This window comes from Herpailurus yagouaroundi, unplaced genomic scaffold (assembly GCF_014898765.1).
Source record: "Herpailurus yagouaroundi ecotype Mexico unplaced genomic scaffold, PumYag 192, whole genome shotgun sequence".
In the NCBI taxonomy this organism is placed as follows: Eukaryota; Metazoa; Chordata; class Mammalia; order Carnivora; family Felidae; genus Herpailurus; species Herpailurus yagouaroundi.
This window is the reverse complement of record NW_024412423.1, coordinates 2,306,941-2,329,379: the sequence shown is the minus strand read 5'-3', so window position 1 is coordinate 2,329,379 and position 22,439 is coordinate 2,306,941. Positions and strand designations below refer to the sequence as shown.

The 22,439-nt window shown below is 51.5% G+C and overlaps 1 protein-coding gene across 4 annotated transcripts; it reads left to right on the top strand.

Moving 5' to 3' along the window:
* The first annotated feature begins 1,627 nt into the window (after positions 1–1,627).
* Positions 1,628–11,464, top strand: B4GALT7 (beta-1,4-galactosyltransferase 7). 4 transcript variants are annotated; one of them, XM_040444247.1, is made up of 7 exons: positions 1,628–1,752; positions 3,521–3,682; positions 5,182–5,544; positions 8,274–8,499; positions 9,803–9,886; positions 10,155–10,259; positions 10,693–11,464. In XM_040444247.1, the coding sequence occupies exons 1-7, from the start codon at positions 1,703–1,705 to the stop codon at positions 10,846–10,848; spliced, it is 1,146 nt and encodes a 381-aa protein (XP_040300181.1). In that variant the 5' UTR covers positions 1,628–1,702; the 3' UTR covers positions 10,849–11,464. The 4 variants fall into 4 exon arrangements, with proteins under 4 accessions (XP_040300181.1, XP_040300183.1, XP_040300182.1 ...); XM_040444249.1 differs by lacking the exon at positions 3,521–3,682; XM_040444248.1 differs by lacking the exon at positions 10,155–10,259.
* Positions 11,465–22,439: the final 10,975 nt, after the last annotated feature.

The following is a 22,439-nucleotide window of genomic DNA, read 5'->3' as shown; positions in this document are numbered from 1 at the left end:
TACATTTCACCCCTCCTTGGCTATGACGGTTTCTCAGACTTGCCTTGTTTTTTATTACCCTGACAGTTTTTAGGAGTACTGTTCAGGTATCTTGTAGAATTCCCTCAATTGCGATTTGTCTGCTGTTTTTCTCATGATTGAACTGGAATTCTGGGTTTTTGAAAGACCATAAAGGTGCCATTCTCATCCCATCATACCAAGGGTGCTTATTATTAACATGATTGTGGGTGTCACTGTTTAAAACTAATTAGGATTTTTATGTGAAATCTGATTTCTTGAGGCAAATCAGATCTGACGCTAGTGGGGCTTCATTCTGATGTAACAACAATTAGCAAGACTGAAGGGCAACTGTTCCCCTTTAGAAGGGCTTGTGCTTTGAAAGGTCACAGTCCCACCTCCCTGCTTCCATTATTGGCCTCACCCCACTGACTGGTCTCTTCAGGGGATCAGATCAGCCTTGCCTTTGTCACCAGCCAAACCTGGGCTGGATTTGCCAAAGTTCTGTTACAGAGTGCAGTGCAATGGCAGAGTTCAGCAGTAAGGTCCTTCTTTGGTCGGTTGTATGCTGGGTTTAAGGGAGAATGGGCGTCGCTGGGGATGATTAATTTCTCACAGTAAAGTCCTTTTGAAAGCACAGTGGTTGAGGCCGTAGATTGTACAAAGTATCTTGGTTTACACCCTGAATTGCCTGTGTCTTCATTTCCTCATTTTTAAAGTGGGCATAGTAAGTACACTACCCATAAGGACTGAATGAGAGAACAGCAGTAAGCAACTTCGAACAATGACGGGCACATAGTAAGAGCTCAATAGATGTTAGCTATTTATGAGGGAACTTAACATTTTCCGAAGAGCGGAGATCAAGCCTAAGGACTCTGCTGCCGTCTTCTCCCAGGTAGGAGGCTGGCCCAGCCAGCTAGGTTCACACTGTGCCAGGACGGATCTAAGAACCCAATCTTCCTCCCCCTTCAAACAACCCCACCCAAGTACCCCTCTTCTGTGTAAGGGCCATCGTTTACATAGCGTTGCCTATGTGCCCAGCACTGTGCCAAGTATCCTTGCATGTTAACGTTCTCCTTTAACCCTCACAGCAACGTGTAGCTCAGGAACTATTTATACATGCCAGTGAGGAAAGATGCCAAGAGATTGTGCTTGCCCCCCAAACACAGCCGAACTGGCAGAATCAGGTTTCGAATCCAGTCAGTCTGTCTGCAGTGCTTGGCTCCTAACCACTACGTGGGGTCTGGGCTGAACCCAAGTCGGAGTGCAGAGCTTGGCCTTGCCACCCTCCGATCTTGCTACGGGAGGAAGAGTGGACCACCTGGGCCCGAGAAGGGAGGAGGAGGGGGCGGCAGGACGGAGATACAGATCATGCCAGAGCGCTGGAAATCTGGAGTCTAAGTACAGTACCGGCCCAGTGACGTGAGCCCCCTCTGAGGTCTCGGTTTCCCGGGAGAACAAGCAGTTCCCCAGTGGGCAGTTAGCGGTCCGGCGACAGGAGCACTCCAGCGATCCTCGAACGCGGAACCTTTGAAGCTGCGGCTCCCGGGAGCACACGGCGCGGCTGGAGCGGCGGACCCGGCGGACCGAGGGGCGGGGCGGACTGGCCGGGGCGGGGCGGGAGGCGGAGGCGCCGCGTAGGCCCGGGAGGCCGGGCCGGCCCGGCTGGGAGCTCGAGTCCCATGCGCTGCCACCTCCCCCCACGATGTTCCCCTCCCGGAGGAAAGCGGCGCAGCTGCCCTGGGAGGACGGCAGGTGAGCGGCGGCGGCCGGCCCGGGCCCCGTCCTCCCGGGTGCCGATCCTTTCCGGGCCGCCCCGCGGAATCTAGGAGCCCGAGGCCGTCGCGTCCCCGGCTGCGGGGCTTTATGAGGGTCTGTGGTTCTCCCAGTGGGCCACTGGCTCGCTCTGTATACCGGGTCTCTGTCTCTTCGTGTAGGTCTCTGTCTCTACCAGTCTCCGCCACTTCGCGGGTCTGTATTTCTCCGATGACTTCCCTTTGTGAGTTTTTGTCCCTCTCTTTGCGAGTCTGTCCCTCGGTGCGGGTCTCTTTGTGTCTGTGTTTCTCCGCTGGCATCTGTCTTCGTGCGGGTCTCTGACTGCGTTGACCTCTCTCAGTGGATCTCTGTCTTTCTGCCTGCCCCGGGCCTCTGAGGGTCTTTATTCCTTTTCTCTGGTGTCTACTTCCCCCCATCACATCCGTGTAACCTCAGACCCCATCCTCCTTCAGGCTTCCCCATCCTTTGCTGACCGCCCAGAAGAACACACCAGAAAGAATCTCTATGCTAGCCTGGTAGGCCACTGACTGGCACGAACTAGGCACTCCTCACACGTAATGCTGGTTCATTTCCGGTGCAGCTGTACTTGAGTGGGACCTCCTGCATGTGTTAGGTGTGAACTTGATCCAGACCTTAGCTGATGATGTTTTCCTAAACAGTATTGGGGTAGGGGAGTTATTCGGCTTTCTAGATTTGGGAGAACACCCACACTTCATTCGTGAGATGTGCCCCCAAAACTCTTCTCACCCGGGACACACACCCAGATAGTGGGTTTCCGCCCAGTGAATATCACCTCTTCCCCCGTATGTCTCTTAAGTTTGCCAGGTGCCAAAAGATTCGGGAACATAGTGGGCAAAAGGCTTGTGTTTGGGGGATTTTGCAGACTTGGTGTTGAAGCAGGAAGACAGGAATGTAATAGAAAGAAAGCCTGGACAGTGTGGAGTCAGCCCTGGGCAGGAATCCTCTTTAACAGCCACGTGACCAGGAACAGATCACTTAATCTTTCTGACCTCAGCTTTTCCATCTCTGAAACAGGGATCATAATATCTACTCTACAGGGCTGTATGAGGATTAAAAGAAGCCACGTATGTAACACTCTTGACACTGTGCCTGGCAGGCAGGAGGTATCTACCTTTGCAGTTGGGAGGTGCTGTAACCAGAGCAGCTGATATTCAAACCTGTATCACTAAGATTTGTGTAAGGGCAGAAACAAAAGGTAATAGAGGAGAATTTCCATTTCCACATCCCTTTCCGTAAACCTTTGGAACATACCTGTGTTCCCAGAAAAAGTTACTGCTGTCAGTTCCTGCTTTTGACACAGGGGTACAAAGGTCCAGGCAACAGATTCAGGCTAGCGTAGCAGTTAAGAGTGCTGGCTCTGGAGCCAGCCCAGCTGGATTTGACTCTGCCTTTTCTAGCCCTGGGCACAGGTTGATGGAGATAAACCTCACTTAGTCGGCCCCTCGGAGCAGGGTGCCCTGGGCCTGGGAGCAGCTGGGACTGCAGTTCTGGAGTTTGCCACCAAGCGGCACCAGGAGTTCTCGGTGTCCGCTGTCCTGAGGAATTGACATTTGGCTCTGAATTCAGTTGCTCAGCCATTTGGGCCCGTAAAGCCCAGAATAAGATTGCCTGTGAGAATGTGATCCTGCAAAGGGAAGCTGGGCTGAAGCAATAGCGTGTGACAATGCATGGAATGCCCAATCCATGCCATACCCCTGGATGATGGTCACTGCTTCTTTTCCCAAAGGTGGGAGATTTCCTCATGTCCATATCCCCGGTCTCCACCCCAAACCCAGAAAGAACCCAGGGGGCGAGGGAGAATCTGTAGAGGTTCCAGCCTTCCCAGGCCACTGGCAGAATTGGGCTCCGCTCTTCCCCAGCGGAAACCCCCACCACAGGACAATGGGGGGTAAGTCTTAGCTGGCCACCCCTCTGCTGTGTGTGAGACCTGGCTTCAGGGTTGCTGGCTTCCAGGTTGGCAGTTGTGTGTTAGAGAAAGTCAGGAGTTGGTCTGGCTCTGGCGTGTGACTTAAAGCATGCCCTGACTGCTTGAACCCTTCCTGTAACTCACCAAGCAAGCCCTTTGCTGTCTAAACTGTTCTGGGGCCGCAGACAGGAATGGCTTATCTAGGGGGACGACCAGCAGGGACACAAGGGATTACAGAACTCTGAATGCTTCGAAGAAGGAAGGACCAGATACCATGGAGAGAGCATGCATGTCCGTTTGTGTGCACGTTAAGGGTGGGCAGTGCTGGCCCTGACGTTGGAGTTGAGGTAGAGGGACGTTGCTGGTTATGACATGGGAGTTTGGCTCTGAAGGATCATCAGAGGGCATCTCAGACTGAAGTGGCAGGCTGTGTCAGGGCTGGAGCAGGAAGGAACATGGTGAGTGGCGAAGGTCTGGGTTACCCAGTGTGTGGCACTGGGTGAGTGGTGGGGGCGAGTGCAGGCAGAATGTATACTACCTTGTAGTTAACTGGTGACTCCCAAAGGCTATAAAGCAAAGTGCTTTGCAGGTTGTTTCGGGGGGGTAGACTAGAGAGAGCTTCCCTTGTCTTAGGTTCCTCAGCTCCTTCTCTGTCCTCAGCAGAGAAATCTGGTAAATTCCACCTCTCTAAGCCAGACAGCGATCTCTCCCAGCACGACCTCGGTGTCCAAGCGATTCAGATGCACTTCCAGCTTCTAAAAGGAGCCTGATTTCCATACCTAGCCCTGATCTTTCTCTCCCTGTCCCACCTCTCCTCCCTTGTCACATGAGCTGCCTCTTGGACTGAAGATTGGAGTCTCATTCAGTGAACAGCGACTGTCAGTTTGGGTCTTGCATTGTTTTGGGGGTAGGTTGGATCTCCCCAGGGTAAACACTGGTCTTTTCCCTGGAACTGATGCCAGGCCCCTGCCTTGAGGACCTTTCTGGTGTGAGAAGCAGGACTGAAGGGAGGGTTTATACTGGGGGTAAACTTACAGAGGAGGAGGACTGGAAGGTGGTGGGTAGGATCTCTAAGGCAGGGCTCCTGCCCTCGGCTCAGGCTCAGACCCTTCAGCCACCGTACTGGAGAACGGCAGGTACCAGAGACCAGGAGTCTCGCCCCTGCCCTCCAGCAGCTCTTGGTCTGACCCGGACTCACTTACAGAAAGTAAGAGGGCGTGAAGGAACTGGGGCAGCTCTGACCCGGGGTTGGAGGGCTTCCTGGAGGTGCAGTGACACCTCCTGGGCCTAGAGCAGTAAGCAGGATTCCGATGTGTGGTAGCAGCATGAACAAAAGCGTTGACGTTGCTTCTGCACTAACTGCCAGGCGCGTGGGGCAGACCAGTCATGTGCACCTTACCAGTGGGGAAGCCAGAGAAGGGGTCTGCCAAAGGGCTCCGGCTCCACTCTCCCTTCTGACCCCACCCCTGCTCTTGTCCCAGGTCCAGGTTGCTCCCCAGCAGCCTTCCCCGGAAATGCTCCGTCTTCCACCTCTTCGTTGCCTGTCTCTTACTGGGCTTCCTCTCCCTGCTCTGGCTGCAGCTCAGCTGCTCTGGTGACGTGGCCCGGGCAGCCCGGGGACAAGGGCAGGAGACCCCAGGCCCACCCCACTCCTGCCCCCCGGAGCCACCTCCCGAGCACTGGGAAGAAGACGCGTCCTGGGGCCCCCACCGCCTGGCAGTGCTGGTGCCCTTCCGTGAACGCTTCGAGGAGCTGCTGGTCTTTGTGCCCCACATGCACCGCTTCCTAAGCAGGAAGAAGGTCCCGCACCACATCTATGTGCTCAACCAGGTGGATCATTTCAGGTAGGGACGGCCTCCCAACTCGGCCCCCCCTCTCCAAGGCCTCCCCTTGCCCAGGCCCCTCGGCTGCTCCCTCTCCCACTGGGGTCCAGTGCCAGGGGCGCCTCTGGCCTGGGAAAGACCACCCAGCGCAGTGGCGGGAGGCTGGGAACAGTAAACCCCTCTCGCCGGTGTGACGGGAATTTGAGGGGAGGATTGGGGCTAAGGAGAGTCCTGGTGTGATACCCATTTTGAAAGGATCGCCATGGCTGTCGTAGGAGGAATACCTTTTACCAGAACAGGAGAATGGGGCAGGGCTGAGAGGCCTGCTGGGCTGTTGGACGGGAGGGCCTCTTGGCTGTAGGGGAGCAGGGGTGGAGAGATGTGACGGGGAGGAAGCACAGACCGAGCTTTCCAGTGGATTGGCTGTGGGGATTCGGGAAAGGCAGGGTCAAGGCCACAGCTTTGAAGCTGTTCACAGTCTACTGTTACCCTGGGGTCCTTGCCCTTTACCACGCGCCGCTCCCCTCCGTGAGCCAGTGCGCACATCTCACGCTCCACCTCCACCTCCTTTCCCTCCACCTCGCTCCTCTGGGAGGCAGACCCGAAGGCTCTTGGACCCCGCCAGGCCCTTTAGGCCACAGTACCGCCCAGTCTTCACAGCCCACCCTCCTCATCCTCACTTTCTCCTCACCCACCTTGGAGTCCACGGTCCATCATTAATATCCGTCATCTCGCACCTCTCACCTCCCTGACCCACCTGCTGCTGGCTGCTCCATGCCTATTCTGGGTCAGCTGGCTGTGCGGCCCCCCCCCCCCCCGGCGATGAGCCCTGGCCCAAGAGGGCCCTCTGGCCTGCTGCCTCTCCTCCTCTGAGGCAGCCCGGCACCCTTTCTCCTGTCCCTCTCCTCGTCAGCCGTGGCTGATGACTTTGCTCCCTGTTTGAGAAGTCGAGCCAACAGGAAGAGAGTGAGCCCTCCAGCCTCTGTGCTCACAGACTAGGCTCCCACCATGCTGAGGATGCACTGCCCCAGCCCCTCCAGGGCCAGCTCTTCCGGTCTGGCGCTGGGTCCCCTTCTCGCTCTCCTACTCAAGGACATCGCTTCAGCCAGCCACTCCTTTCTCTCCCTCCTGGATTGGTTTCTCCTCCCTTCTGGGGCATTTGCATCAGCAAACATACTGAAATAGCTCCTGTCTAAAAAGAGAAGGAAAAGCCCCCGTGACCCCTTGCCCACCCCTGTCACCTCATTGCTCTGAGCCCCTTCAGAGCAGAACGTTCCTGTCTCCCCTCTCACTCTCTCTGGAACCCGTTCCCCTCAGATGTTTACCCCCCTCCTGACGCTGAAGCAACTCTCACTGATGTCACCAGTGAGCCCACCTCCTTAATCCAAGCACTGTTCTCAGTCTTCCACCGCCAGGTAGCATTGGCCAAGTGGGTTACTTCTTCCTCTTGGAAACACCTCCGTTTGACTTCTGAAGCAGCACCCCGGTTCTCCTCCTTCCTCACCTCTGCTAAGTCCTTTGCCCGTTCTACCTCACCTCCCTGACCTCTCGACTGGCGCTCTTAGGGCTCAGTCCTTGGGCATCTTCTTTTCCGGCTGCAGTCACTCCCTGGGAATGTCATCCGGCCTCGTGGCACTAAACCCCTTCTGTGCCCTGGTGGCCCCCAAGTCTGTGTATTCCTGGCCTAGACCACTCTCCTGACCTCCAGCCCCCTGCGTCTGGGCACCACATAACCCTCCGTCTGGTGGTCCCGAGCATCCCAAGCTTCACGTGATCAAGGCTGAATGTCTGCTTTCCCACCCGCCCTCTTCCCTATTTCAGGAGATGGCAGCTCCTCGCTTCCGGTTGCTCAGGCCAAAAAGCCTTCGAGTCATTGTCACCTCCTCGCTTTCCCTCAGCACACCCCGTCCCTCGGAATGTGTCTCAAATCTGCCCACTTCTCACCACCTCCCTGAGCTAAATCACCATCGTCTCCCACCCAGATGATCATAGCCTTCCAACCCTGAGCCTCCCTTCTCTTCTCAACACCCCAGCTAGAGTGATCCTGTTAAACTGGAAGTCACAGCACATCCTGGCTCTGCTCTCAGCCCTGCAGGGGCTCCTGCGTGGTACCCGGGGTCACAGCCCAGGCCTGTCAGGGGACAGTCCCCCACTGGCCTCATCCCTGAAGCCCTCCTGGTCACCCTGCTTGGTCACACAGGTGTCCGCTCCTGCCTCGGGCCTTGGCAATTGCCTTCCCCTCTCCTTGGAGACCCACTCCCTCTACCTGCTTCTGGCTCGTTCCCTCAGGCCTTCACACGTCACACCATTACCCTGGCCTTCCTGCTGGCCCTGTCTGCAAGAACACCTGCCCCGCCCCCCAGCATGCTCTCCCCTCCTCACCCCGCGCGCGCTTCTCTCCTCCGCGCCGCTTCTCTCCTCCGTAGCCCTTGCCGTTGGCTGACTGGTTACATATTCCCTTATTGATTTCTGTTTCCTCTTATCAGAACCTCAGCTCCTCGAGGGCAGGGCTTTGATTTCTCTCTGCCGTAGCCCCAGTGGGCCGGACGGTGTCTGGCACATAGCTGGCATTCGGTAGACGTCTGTGTGATGAGCAGACGGCAGGCGGGGGGGGGGGGGGGGGGGGCACCCCCACGGGGAAGTCGGCGTCGGGTGGGAAGGCGGCACAGGCGCTGGGGGGGCGGGCGCCACAGAGGACAGGCTGTCACGCAGTTTGGGGAGCGCGACCTCACCGCCCCCCACCCGTGCAGGTTCAACCGGGCGGCCCTCGTCAACGTGGGCTTCCTGGAGAGCAGTAACAGCACGGACTACATCGCCATGCACGACGTGGACCTGCTCCCCCTCAACGAGGAACTGGACTATGGCTTCCCCGAGGCCGGGCCCTTCCACGTGGCCTCCCCGGAGCTGCACCCGCTCTACCACTACAAGACCTACGTGGGCGGCATCCTGCTGCTCTCCAAGCAGCACTACCAGCTGGTGAGGCCGGGGGGCGCCCGCCTGGGCGGGCATGGGCAGGAGGAGGGACGGTCCCAGGCCCGGCGGATGAGAGGGTCCTGCCCTGACCGGTCAAGGGAGTCCAGGAGCGGGACCGAGCCAGTCAGGGAGGATTCAGCCGCAGTAGCGGGAACCCCCTGTGAGCTGGCTTCGGGAGACTCGGGGTTCTTGGTTCTCAATGGAACAGTCTGGGACCCCTTAAGGGTGGCTTGCCAGGCCTCTTAGCGTCACCAAGGACGTCTCTCAGCTCGGCTTTCTCTGGAGTGGATTTGTTCTCAGGCCTATGAGGTGCACGGTGGCCGTCCTGGATGCACGCTGCGTGCACCCAGGCCCGGGTTCAGTGGACGGTGAGGTCTCTTCCCCAGCAGCCGGGACAGGAGTCCCAGAACTGCGCCACCCTGGCTCCTGATTGGCCTGACTTGAGTAGGGGTGGGGGAGGGGGGCTACCCCTGAGTCCATTGTTGTGGCTGGAGGTGGAGGGGGGTGGGGGGCCGGTGAAGGAGTGAAGGTGGAGGGAGGTTGGGGAGTAGGTGAGGGTGAGGGGAGAGAGTGGGAAGGACCGAGTGGCTTAGACACTGGTCTTTTGTCCTTTTCTTCAGGCTGCGGCTGAAGCCAGCTTTACAGAAATGAAGCCCTGAGTTGGGTGGCTAATAGGTGTCTGTCGCAGGGCCCAGCTGCCCCTCTCCCCACAGGAAGAGACCAGGGCAGAGCCTCCCAGGAGAAAGGGGGGGATCGGGCAGGCAGAAATCAAGCAGGAGTTGGCACTTCTGCCCATTGCCAGTTGCCCTGAAGAGGTGCCTTCCACCAGTCGGCCTTTTTTTTTTTTTTTTAATCTATTTATTCTGAGAGAGAGAGAGAGAGAGAGAGAGAGAGCAGAGGAGGGGCAGAGAGAGAGGGAAAGAGAAAGAATCCCAAGCAGACTCTATGCCATCAGCACGGAGCCCGACACGGGGCTCAAACTCAAAAACTGTGAGATCATGACCTGCGCTGAAACCAGAAGTGACACTCAACCGACTGAGCCCCCCAGGGGCCCCCAGTCAGACATTTTTGGGAAACCAATCGTGTCACACAGACTCAAGGGCCCATGAGAACAGGCAAGGGGCCTGGCATGTGCTGCTGTCCTCCAGTAGCTCAGAGGTTGCGGGAACTATAAGCCTCTGGGTGCACATTAGAACCTCCAGGGGAGGAGGAGGAGAAAGGGGGCTTTGGCCTACTCCTGGGTGGTCAGAGACCAGGGAGCGCCCTGGGAGGATGGGGCAAGTGACCCTCCCTGTCTCTGTGTCAGTGCAACGGGATGTCCAACCGCTTCTGGGGCTGGGGCCGCGAAGATGACGAGTTCTACCGTCGCATCAAAGGGGCCGGGCTACAGGTAATACTCCCCCCAGGGCTCCCCACCTCTTCAGCATCGGGGCTGCCCCAGAGTTCCCTTCCCTGCCCTCAGATGACATTCCTGGGGCTTACGGATGACACCCCCAGTTCTGATCTCAGCCTGGCCCCCGATAGGCATACCTCTTCTGCAGAATGGCAGTACAGGCCCCTGCCCGTGGCCCGTGGCAGGCGGTGGGACCCCAGAGGACTAGCGGTGAGGACCGGGGCTCCAGGAGGGCGGCCTGACCCAACTTCTTTGGCCTTCTTAGCTTTTCCGCCCCTCGGGAATCACAACTGGGTACAAGACATTTCGCCACCTGCATGACCCAGCCTGGCGGAAGAGGGACCAGAAGCGCATCGCAGCTCAAAAACAGGTGCTGGCTGGTCCCCTGACTGGGGATGGTTAGGTGGTGATGTGGGGAAGCAACAGGGCCAAGCGTTTCGCCAAGCTCTCCTCCGGCCCAGATGGCCCTGCCCTCCCCTGCGTGGCCCAGGCCAGTCTCTGGGCATTCTGCTTGGGCACTGTGCCCTGTGCTGGTGGCCGCTATGGGCACCTGGCCACGTGGGTAAGCTGAGACCTCAGCGTCCATGCAGGCAGGGAGCAGGGGAGGGCCTCAGCTATCGGTGCCAGCATCCCAGGTGGACCTGTGACACGGGAACCACCGTCCCCCAAACAGCCTCTGCTTTAGGAGCCATATTAGCCCACCTGAACGATCTCAGCCCTCTTGCTTACTGGTGGGGCGCAGCTGCGGACAGCCGGCGGCCTCAAAGCCCTGAGTGCATGCCCTCTCTCCATGTCCTCCCCAGGAGCAGTTCAAGGTGGACCGGGAGGGAGGCCTGAACACCGTGAAGTACCGTGTGGATTCCCGCACAGCCTTGTCTGTGGGCGGGGCCCCCTGCACTGTTCTCAACATCATGTTGGACTGCGACAAGGCTGCCACCCCCTGGTGCACATTTGGCTGAGCCAGCTGGACAGTAAGGAAGCCTGTGCCCACAGGCCACACTGCTTACTCAGGCTCTGGATAAAGCCTCAGGCCCCAGGGCCCACCTCCCCTAGGATGTGGGGTGGCCTGAAGCAGCGGATCGCAAGCCGCACATTTGCAGCAGCCCAGCCCCCAGAGGTGGGCTTGAGCCAGGACAGGACACACACAGGGTGCCTGGGACGCTGCTAGCAATAAAGAGTGATGGAGAGAGACTGGGACGTGGCTCTCACCTGGCACTGTCCGCCCCGCCTTCCTGCTCGCCCTGCTCTCCCCGTCTTCGCAAGCCCACGCCTAAGGGCTTTTCCTTCCCCAGGACGGACGGCCTCATGCCAAGATGCAGTTCTGAAGCCAGGCCGCTGACATGGGTGGCCAGGACAATGCAGAGGGTTAAAACTGCAGGTTTCTGTGCAAGCCGCACAGAAAGGGAACAGCCGAGACCAGCTCTCTCTGGCTATCACCATGCAGGAATGCGGGCCTGGGGTGGGCCAGATCTTCTGAGTTCTCAAAAAGAAACCTGAATTCTGGATTCCTGAGTGAAATCGGTTAGTTTTTAAATGATAGCAGCTAATTGAAACTTCAGAAAAGTGTGGCGGGCCAAACAAATGTGTCATGGACCACCAGTTTGTCACCTGGGGCTGAGCGGAAGGGGACGGGGGAAAAAGATGGCACCTCTCTTAGTTATAAGCTGGTAGGGGGGTAGGGCAGGGCTGGGGACGCCAAGGTCAGGGGAGCCTCAGGTGGGAGAGACGCCCAAGGCCAAGGTTCCTGCCACCTCCCACAGCCCTCCAGGCTTCGCTGCCCTTCTGGGCAGTCTGCCCCCCTCAGGCCGTGGTGGGCTCTGACTCTAGGATGGGGGTGGCTTCATTCTGCCACACTGAGACAGAACTAGACCCACGGGACCAGACTCGGGGTAGGCAAAATGTGGTGGCAAGGACTTGGTCATAGCTTGAGGGTGGGAGGACCACGTTTCTGAGGTGAGAGGGAGAAGATGAAAGGCAGGAGCATCCTGCAGTGTTCCCCGCATGCGGGCAGATTACCACTGATCACACGATGTCCAGGAGAGGTGAAGGAGGGGAGCCGAGGGAGACCATGGAACTGGGGAGTGACCTTGGAGGAATTATCTGGAGGGAAGCCGGAGGCCAACAAGAGTGGGAGGTGAGGGGCTCTGCAAGGCAGATCATTCCTTCAAGGCATTTGACTGCCAAAGATTTGGGCCAGTGGTCAAAGGAGTCTGGGGACTGGTTAAGGGTGGTTTGGTTAACAATAAATAGGACACCCTAAATGCTAGAGGAAGGGATTGAAGTCCCAAAGTTCAGGAGGATGGATTCAACAGCTGTGCTCCAAAATGACTACCCCTCAGAGGGTGATCTCAGTGCTGCTGGGTGCAGTTGTGTGCGTTGCGCACTGCACCACCTGAGCACAGCATAATGGAGTAGTGTATCTGTTCAGATGTACAACAGAGGTTCCATATCCTCAACTGACCTCGCCCAGCAATTCAGCTTCCCTCAGTACAGTGAGGGGCAGATGGACTAATTACAGTGCAGGGGTGCTGGGAGGGGCTTTCTCAACCTTGAGGCCCAAGAGAGGGGAACGAAGCACTCCCTGTGTGCCAGTCTCTGGACAACCCCGGCTGCATCATCTTGGACTTAACATAGCGTGGAGGCAGAACAGCAGCCTCTTTGGTGTTGGTGTGAATGGATGTGACGTCAAAGCCCCCAGCCCTGCACACTTCTCTCCCTGGCTTGTAGCAAGACCTAAAAGGATGAGGAGACCCTCCTCGCCATCTGCACGGAGGGCATAGAATGAACAGAAGAAAAGCAGGATCCACTGCCTGAGCCTGGACTGGGGCACAACTCCCAACTGTGTGGTCCCCCACCCCCCGTGGTCACTGCCACCACCTCCTTCAAGGAGCCTGTAAGCACCCAGCCCGGGCCTGTTGCAGCCTGAATCCACAGCCTCCCTCCCTCCCCAGCCCAGGCCTCCCCCCGGGGGGTCTCTCCAGGAGAGTAGGAGAGGGCTGAGCGGTGCCTGGCAGGGGGAAGAAGCAGACAGCTCTGCAAATGCCAGAGCACCTTGGTGCTTCCCTGGCTCCATGGAGGGGGACTAACATCGCCGTGTTGCTGGCCGGGGCGTGGATGAGATCAGCCCTGGACGTAGCAATACCTGCCACGGCACTTGTCCAACATGGTGGCTGTAATAGCAACTATAACAAGCAGGCACTAGTCGAGCATTCACCATGTACAGGATTCTTTATGTTGCATTATCTCATGGGGCCTCCCTCTAGCTAAGCTAGGTCCTATTTATTAACCTGTTTTATGGAGGACAATGATGAAGCATAGAGAGATAAGTAGCTTGCCAGGGTCAGAGAGGTGATACTTGATGGAGCTTGGGATCTGAACCCCGCGACCGTGGCTTCGGAGCCAGATTCCTTCATCCCTGGCCTGTACAGTAGGTGCCAATGCACAGAGGCTCCTTCCCTTCCAGACCTTCCCTCCTCCTCTTCCCAGCTGGGGAGGGCTGATGGGGAGGGCTGACCAACGAGATCTGGTACCTCTCCCCACCCTGGGACAAAAGCAGAGCCTTGGGGGAGAGACAGAGTATCTGCCCCATGCATCCTCTGCCTGGAGTAAGATGGAGATTTGGCTGCTGGAGTGGTCCCTTGGGGCATCAGCAGGATCCACAGCATGGCACTGTGTCTGAGGAATATACTTGGGGCTTTGGGAAGGCCTCCCCGAGGAGGCGGGGTCTTGCTGGTGGAGTCATTGCAGTCATGATGGGAAGGGTTCCAGAGGGATCAGCAAGTGCGAGGCAGAGACACCGGGGCAGTGTGTCACGCTGAGGGGCTTGGAAGCAATTTGGGGTGTCCCTGGTACCCCAATACAGTATAGGAGTCCGAGGAGGTGGGCGGCAGAGGAAAGCTTAAGGTGACCCATGAGGATCTGTGAAGGCCACGCTGAGCACTGCGTACATTATTCCACAGGTGAAGGAGTTTCCAAGCAGGGGAGGGTCTGAGCAAGGAGACAGTTATGGTTAGGTCTCTGTTACAGAAAGATCCTTGGGTGCTGGTGCAGGGGGTTGGAGGATGGAGTCTGGAGGGAGCACTTAGGCTGAATAAGAGAGGATGAATCCTGGGGGGCTCAGTTGGTTGAGCATCAGACTCTTGATTTCAGCTCAGGTCATGATCCCCCATTTCATAAGTTTGAGCACGGCTGTGCTGACAGTGCAAAGCCCGCTTGGGATTCTCTCTCTCTATCCCTTCTCCCTCTCTCTCTCTCAAAATAAGTTTTTAAAAAAATTAATCTAAAAAAGGGATGATGAAGCCAGACTAAGCCCTTCCTTCGTGGAGGGTCTGCCTCTCCGCACACTCTTTCCCCAAAGGCCAAATGGAGATCTCTAGCCCTGTTGCCCTCTCAGCCCTCATGCCTTGAGGGCTTTTTTTGTTGTTGTTTTGTTGTTGTTTTTTTGTTTTTGTTTTAAAGGACAAACCAAAGGAAAAGCAACTTCACTTTCGGCTTCCTCCCAGAAAGGGTTTGGGGAGGTCCGTCACTCCCACCTTCCCAACAGGAACAAACCAGAAAGCAACCACTTTCCTTGAACTCAGCAGAGAAGTGACGCAAACTGCCACCCTCCAAATCTGGACAGACTGGCAAATACAGCTGAGATCGGCTAACCTAGAGCAAAGCTGCTGGGGCCACAGTTTGGTAGGGGTACTTTTGTTGTAATTTTGACCAATCGGTGAAGGCTGAGGAGTGTGGCCAAGAGCCAAGGAAAGTCCCCTCCTGTCTTTAGCAGAAGAGAGGGGAAAGTAACCATTTAAAAATACACCCTGGGGCACCTGGGTGGGTCCGTAGGTTGGGCAGCAGACTTTATCTCAGGTAGTAATCTCACAGTTTATGAGTTCAAGCCCCGCATCAGGCTCTGTGCTGACAGCTCAGAGCCTGGAGGCTGCTTCAGATTCTGTGTCTCCCTCTCTCTCTCTCTGCCCCTCCCCTGCTCTCTCTCTCTCTTTCTCTCGCAAAAAAAAAAAAAAAAGAAAAAAAAATTAAAAAATGTTTAAAAACATAGCCAGACCAGTCTCCCTGACAAAAGCCTGCTCTCCAGAGCCTTATTTTTCTCACGGGAGGGTGGGGCTAAGGACAGTTACCCAACTGCAGTTCCTACTAGCTTTTCTGCCTCACCCAAGGAAGAGGGGACAAAGGTGAGACACCTGTGAATGTCACAGCCCAGAGACACAGACCCGCCAGAATACTGAGATTTCATCATAAAATTATAAAATGCTTTCCCTTTCCTTAACCCCTTGCCACCAAGTCAATAAGACTCCAGTATGACAATAGCAAGTTACAGCTGAAAGAGCTTCAGGGCGCAGACTGCTTTTAGAAAGTTCTTGGAGAGGAGCTCCTGGGTGGTTCAGTTGGTTGAGTGTCTGACTCTCAATTTTGGCCCAGGTCATGATCCCAGGGTCATGGGATCAAGCCCCAAATCACTCTCAGCTTGCAGCCTGCTTGAGATCCTCTCTCCCTCACTCTCTCTCTCAAAAATAAAAAATAGGGCACCTGGGTGGCTCAGTCGGTTAAATGTTCAACTTCGGCTCAAGTCATGATCTCATGGTTTATGAGTTCAAGCCCAGCATGGGGCTCACTGTTGGCAGCTCAGAGCCTGGAGCCTGCTGCGGACCCTCTGTCTCCCAATCTCTCTCTGCCCCTCCCCTACCTGCACTTTCTCTGTCTCTCAAAAATAAACATTTTTAAAAATCTTTAAAAAGTAATACAATAAAATAAAAAATTTGAAAGACAACATAAAATTTTTTTAAAAAAGATAAAAAGCTCTTGGAGAAAGTCAAAGACTGCAGAGGGAAAGAAACAAACAAGGACACTAGAAGAACTTAAAGCCACTGGCACCTAAAGCTACAGTTAAACATCAAACCGGTCCGAATCCTAGCCAGACTAGCATCAGACCTCACATTAAATGTCTATATCAGTCCCTTTACCCAACAAATCCTGCATTTCAAGCCATGCTAAAAGTCAAGAAAGAAAGAAAGAAAGAAAGAAAGAAAGAAAGAAAGAAAGAAAGAAAGAAAGAAAGAAAGAAAGAAAGAAAAGAAAAAGAAAGAAAGAAAGAAAGAAAGAAAGAAAGAAAGAAAGAAAGAAAGAAAGAAAGAAAGAAAGAGAAAGAAAAAACAGACTGAAGACGAGAGCAAGAATCAGCACCAAACTCAGATATGACACAGATTTTGGATTCCTCAGGACATTTAAAATAACTATCACTCCTATGTGAAGGGCTTGGGATATTGCGATTTATCAGAAGTATATATACATTTGGGGAGCACCTGGGTGGCTCAGTGAATTAAGTGTCCTACTTCGGCTCAGGTCATGATCTCGCAGTTCGTGAGTTCAAGCCCCATGTTGGGCTCAGCACTGTCAGTGCTTGGGATTCTCTCTCTCTCTCTCTCTCTCTCTCTCTCTCTCTCTCTCCCCCTCTCCCCCTCTCCCGCTTGTTCACACGCACATGCGCATGCATGCACACTCTCAAAATAAATAAATAAACTTAAAAAAAAAAAAAAGAAATATACATATTCAGATGACCAAAAGATATTTCTTCTCAAATATCTGGCCTTCATTCCATGGTTCCTGGCTCACACAGCTCATAAAAACCTTTGGCATTTCCTGAGTAGGGGCCATCTTTTGTTGTAATATTTGGTCTCTTGTCCTCAAGAGCTCCTGAAATCTCTCGAGGAGCCATAAATGTAAAATAAACCCCTTTCCACTACAACTAGGTTTATGTGACACCTTGGTTTTCTTTTAAGAGTTTTATCATTTTTTCCCTTAAATTAAGGTCTGCGGTCCATTTTAATTTTTGTATAATGGTCTGAGGTAGGGGTCCAATGTCATTCTTTTGCATACAGACATCCAGTTTTCCTAGCGTCGGTGTGTTGAAAAGACTATTCTTTCCGCCATTTAATTGTCTTGGCTGACAACTGTTGAAAATCAATTGACCCTAGAGGTAAGACTCTATTTCTGGACTCCCAATTCTATATGTCTGTCCTCATGCCAGTGCCGTTCTGTTCTGATTATTGTAGCTTTATAGTATGTTTTAAAATTGGGAAGTGTGAGTCCTCCAGCTGTGTTCTTTGCAAGATTGTTTTAGCTATTTTGGGTCCCTGGCATCCATGCGAATTCTAGGATCAGTTAATCAATTTCAGAGGCCTGGGGGAAGAAGTGGAATTTTGATAGGAGTAACACTGATTCTGTATGTCAGTTTGGAGAACTGCCATCTTAACGATATTAAGTATTCAATCCACAAATACAGGGTATGTTTCCATTTGTCCATATCGTCTTTAATTTCTTTTTTTTAAGTTTTTATTTATTTATTTTGAGAGAAAGAGTGAGCACACGCGAGCAGGGAAGGGGCAGAGAGAGAGAGAGAGAGGATCCCGAGCAGGCTCTGAGCTGTCAGCACAGAGCCAGATGCAGGGCTCGAACTCACCAACCGCAAGATCATGACTGAGCCGAAATCAAGGGTCAGATGCATAACCCACTGAGCCACCCAGGTGCCCCTCTCCTTCTTTCTCTCTTAATGCCCCCTCAACCCCTTCCCCCAATCAGTCTAAAGGTTTGATAATTTTGGTAGTCCTTTCAAAGAACCAAGGTTTGGCTCCATTGATGTTCTCATTTTTTCTATTCTTTATATCCTTAATTTTGACTCTAATCCTAATTATCTCCTTCCTCCTGCTCACTTTGGATATCTCACTCTTCTTTTTCCAGTGTCTTCATGTACAAAGTTAGGTTATTGATTTGAAATATTTTCCTTTATTAATATTTATTGTTTACAGCTATAGGTTTCCCTGGAGCTGTGTGTTGGCTACAACCATAAATGTTGGCATGTTACATTTTCTCTTCCATTCATCTCAAACTGTGTTCTAGTTTCTCTTGTGATTTCTTCTCTGGCTAATTGGTTATATAAGCATGTGTTATTTAATTTGTGAAATCTCCAAATCCCCTTCTGTTATTAATTTCTAACTTCCCTCTATAGTGGTCAGAGAAGGTGCTTTCCAGTATACTGGCCTCGCACACGGTCTCCTCCAGAGAAGTTTCCACATGTACTTGAGAAGAATGTATACTCTGCTATTGTTGGGTGATTCTGTACTGTTTTCATTTTTTTTTTGACACTTAAAAAAAATAATGTCTATCCAAATTAAGTTCACCCCTTTCCAGATATTTATAAATTATCAGACTCACTTGTCATACAAGGATTAACCCAACGTGGCTGGTAAAACCAGATGGGTCCTGTTCAAAAAGTTCTCTACGAATTGCAGGAATATCATTGAGGATGGCCATCTCTCACATGTAGGGGACTTTAATGCACACTGCAGGCTTTCTGACCTTGGGTGAATTGCTTAATCTCCATCTGCAAAATGGAGATTTTCCTCATCTCAAAAATGCATTACCTGCTTTGCAACAAGGCTTTGAGTATTACAAACGCTGCATGGAGACCCATGTCAATGTCCGGCATGTGGTAATGCTCAATAAACAGTAGCTATAGTCACTATTAAGCCTGTTTGTATGCATCCCATCTAGTTTAATAAGTAGAACACCATAAGCTAGATATTGTAAGATAATGGCATTATTAAATCTGTATTTCCGGGGCGCCTGGGTGGCGCAGTCGGTTAAGCGTCCGACTTCAGCCAGGTCACGATCTCGTGGTCCATGAGTTCTAGCCCCGCGTCGGGCTCTGGGCTGATGGCTCAGAGCCTGGAGCCTGTTTCTGATTCTGTGTCTCCCTCTCTCTCTGCCCCTCCCCCGTTCATGCTCTGTCTCTCTCTGTCCCAAAAATAAATAAACGTTGAAAAAAAAAAAAACTTTAAAAAAAAAAAATCTGTATTTCCTTCCTTCCTAAATTAGACATTATAGGAAAAACTGAGACTATAGTTAAGTGACTTGCTTCAGTTATCTACCCTGAGAGTGAGGGCCTGAATTGAATTCAACTTTAGTTTATTTGATTGGAAAGCCAATTTTCCTGCCTCTGTTGGGAAAATGTTTTCCTCTATTTGTTGTTGTTGTTGTTGTTGTTGGGGTCATGGTGGTTTTTGTTGTTTTTTGCATTTGGAGGTTGACAGCATAATGAAAGAAACTTGAATCAGGCTAAGCTGAATTATCAGGGAATAAATAATAAGGAAGCAGAGCCCACAATGTTTTTTCAAAGGTTTATTTTATTCACCCGGTGCTCATCACGACAAGTGCCCTCCTTGGTCCCCATCACCTATTCCCCCCATCCCCTCCATTTCTGGTAACCTCCACTTCACTCCCTTCTGGTAACCATCAGTTTGTTCTCTCTAGGTAAGACTCTGTTATCGTGTTTTATTTCTCTGTGTGTTTCTCCCCCTTTGCTCATCTGTTTTGTTCCTTAAATTCCACATATGAGTGAAATCATACAGTATTTTTTCCCTTAGCATTATACTCTCTAGGTCCATCCATGTTGTTGCAAATGGCAAGGTTTTATTCCTTTTTTATGGCGAAAAACATTCCATTGTATGTATCTACCGCATCTTCTTTATCCATTCATCAATGGACATGATGGACATTTGGGTTCTCTCCACACTTTGGCTATTGTTGATAATGCTGCTATAAACATTCGGGTGGACATATCCCTTCACAGGTGTATTTTTGTAGCCTCTGCCTAAATACCTAGTAGTGCAATTGCTGGATTGTAGGGTAGGTCTATTTTTAACTTTTTGAGGAAATTCCATCCTGTTTTCCAGAGTGGCTGCTACCATACTGTTTTGATGACTACAGCTTTGTAATATAGCTTGAAGTCCAGAATTATGATGCCTCCAGTTTTGCTTTTCTTTCTCAAGATTGCTTTGGCCCTTCAGGGTCTTTTGTGGTTCCGTACAAATTTTAGGGCTGTTTGTTCTTTCTAGTTCTGTGAAAACTGCTATTGGTGTTTTGATAGGGATTGCTTTAAATGTGTAGATTGCTTCGGGTAGTATGGACATTGTAACAATATTTGTTCTTCCAATCCATCAGCATGGAGTATCTTTCCATTTCTTTGCATCATCTTCAATTTCTTTCATCAGTTTTTGATAGTTTTCAGAGTATGGGTCTTTCATATCTTTGGTTAGATTTATTCCTAGGTACCTTATTACTTTTGGTGTACTTGTAAATGGGATTGTTTTCTTAATTTTTGTGTCTGCTGCTTCATTTTTGGTGTATAGAAATACAACAGATTTCTTGGGGCGCCTGGGTGGCTCAGTAGGTTGAGCGTCCAACTTCGGCTCAGGTCATAATCTCACGGTCTTTGGGTTCGAGCCCCGCGTCAGGCTCTGTGCTGACACCTCAGAGCTTGGAGCCTGCTTTGGATTCTGTGTCTCCCTCTCTCTCTGCCCCTCCCCCGCTCATGCTCTGTCTCTCTCTCTCTCTCTCTCTCTCTCTCTCTCTCTCTCTCTGTCAAAAATAAACATTAAAAATTTTTTTAAAAATACAATAGATTTCTGTACAGTGATTTTGTATCCTGCGACTTTACTGAGTTTGTTTATCAGTTTTTTGGCGGAGTGTTTGGAGTTTTCCATATATGGTATTGTATCATCTATGTATAGTAACAAGTTTCACTTTTACCAACTGGGATGCCTTTTATTTCTTTTTGTTGTCTGATTTGCTGTGGCTAGGACTTCCAGTACTGTGTTAAATAAAAGTGGTGAGAGTGGACATCCTTGTCTTGTTCCTGACCTTAGGGGAAATGCTCTCAGTTTTTCCCCATTGAGAATGACATTAGCTGGAAATTTTTCATATAAGGCTTTTATTATGTTGATGTACATTTCCTCTAAACCTACTTTGTTAGGTATTTTTATCATGAATGGATGTGCTTTGTCAAATGTTTTTTCTGTGTCTATTGAAATGATCACATGATTCTTATCCTTTCTTTTATTAATGTGGTGTATCATATTGATTGCTTGGTGAATATTAAACTACCCTTGCAGCCCAGGAATAAATCCCACTTGATTTTGGTGAGTGATTCTTTTTTGTTTTTTAATGTTTATTTATTTTTGAGAGATAGAGACAGAGCATGAGAGGGGGAAGGTCAGAGAGAGAGGGAGACACAGAAGCCGAAGCAGGCTCCAGGCTCTGAGCTGTCAGCACAGAGCCCGATGTAGGGCTCGAACTCACAAACCGCAAGATCATAAACTGAGCTGAAGTCAGACGCTTAATCAGCTAAGCCACTCAGGCACCCCAGTGAATGTATTATTGGATTCAGTTTGCTAGCATTTTATTGAGAACTTTTGCATCCATGTTCATCAGGGATAATAGCGTATAGTTAGTTCTCTTTTTTGTGTGGTGTCTCTATCTGGTTTTGGTATCAGGGTAATGCTGGCCTTATAGAATGAATTTGGAAGTTTTCCTTCCGCTTCTGTTTTTTGGAAGAGTTTGGAAGAATAGGTATGAAGTCTTCTTTAAATGTTTGGTAGAATTCACTTGGTCCTGGGCTTTTGTTTGTTGGGAGTTTTTTGATTACTGATTCAATTTCTTTGCTGATAATCTGTTCAGATTTTCTACATCTTCCTGAGAGCCCACAATTTTTATGAATTCTCATTCCAGAGACTTCCAGAGGCCATTATAACTCCAACTAACCTTCTAATGCAGATTTAAAAAGGGCATGTGGTAACTACTTATCCCCAGTAATTAGTAAAGGCACTTCAGTAGGTAGAGTAAAGAAGATGAATTACTGAAAGAAATTATTTCCATGAGGGTCTCGGACTTCAAGCAATTCTTCACCTACTACAGATCTGCCAGCATTGACCTTGGCCCAAAGCCCTCCTCTGAATCAGCCCCAGTGAAAGTGCTTGTGTAATTCACGGATGAGCATTTCTCAACCTGGGGTGACTTTGTTTCCGGAGGAACATTTGACAAAATCTGAAGACATGTTTGTTGTCATAACCATGGGGATGCGACTGGCATCTAGTGGGAATATGCCAGGGATGCTGTTCAATGCCCTGTCACGCAAAACACAGTCCCCACAACGAAGAATCATCTGGCTCAAAATGTTAGTAGTGCTGAGTAGTGTAGAACCCCAGCCTCACCATTCACTAGCTGTGTGGCTTCCTTCCCTTTCCAAGCTTCCGTCTCCAAATCCAGAAAGTTAAATAGCATGATGTAACTATGAAGTACCTAGCACAGATAATGGGTGCTCAGTTTAATTACCTTTGACAGGGGCACCTGGGTGGCTCAGTAAGTTAAACAGCCAACTTTGGCTCAGGTCATGATCTTGCAGTTCAGGACCTCGAGCCCCATGTTGGGCTCTATGCTGACAGCTCAGAGCCTGGAGCCTGCTTCGGATTCTGTGTCTCCCTCTCTCTCTGTCCCTCCCCTGCTCTCTCTCCCTCTCAAAAATAAATACACATTAAAAATTTTTGTTAATTACTTTTGACATATCCTAGGACACAGGGTGATTTACTGTTCCTGAAAAATGAGAAAGCATTTTTTAAATTTATTTATTTATTTTTTTAATTTATATCCAAGTTAGTTAGCCTATAGTGCAACAATGATTTCAGGAGTAGATTCCTTAGTGCCCCTTTACCAT

Coding starts and splice junctions, on each gene's coding strand:
- B4GALT7 (XM_040444247.1), top strand. CDS start 1,703: ATGTTCCCCTCCCGGAGGAAAGCGGCGCAGCTGCCCTGGGAGGACGGC. Junction 5,545..8,273: donor AACCAGGTGGATCATTTCAG/GTAGGGACGGCC, acceptor CCACCCGTGCAG/GTTCAACCGGGCGGCCCTCG. Junction 8,500..9,802: donor CCAAGCAGCACTACCAGCTG/GTGAGGCCGGGG, acceptor TCTCTGTGTCAG/TGCAACGGGATGTCCAACCG.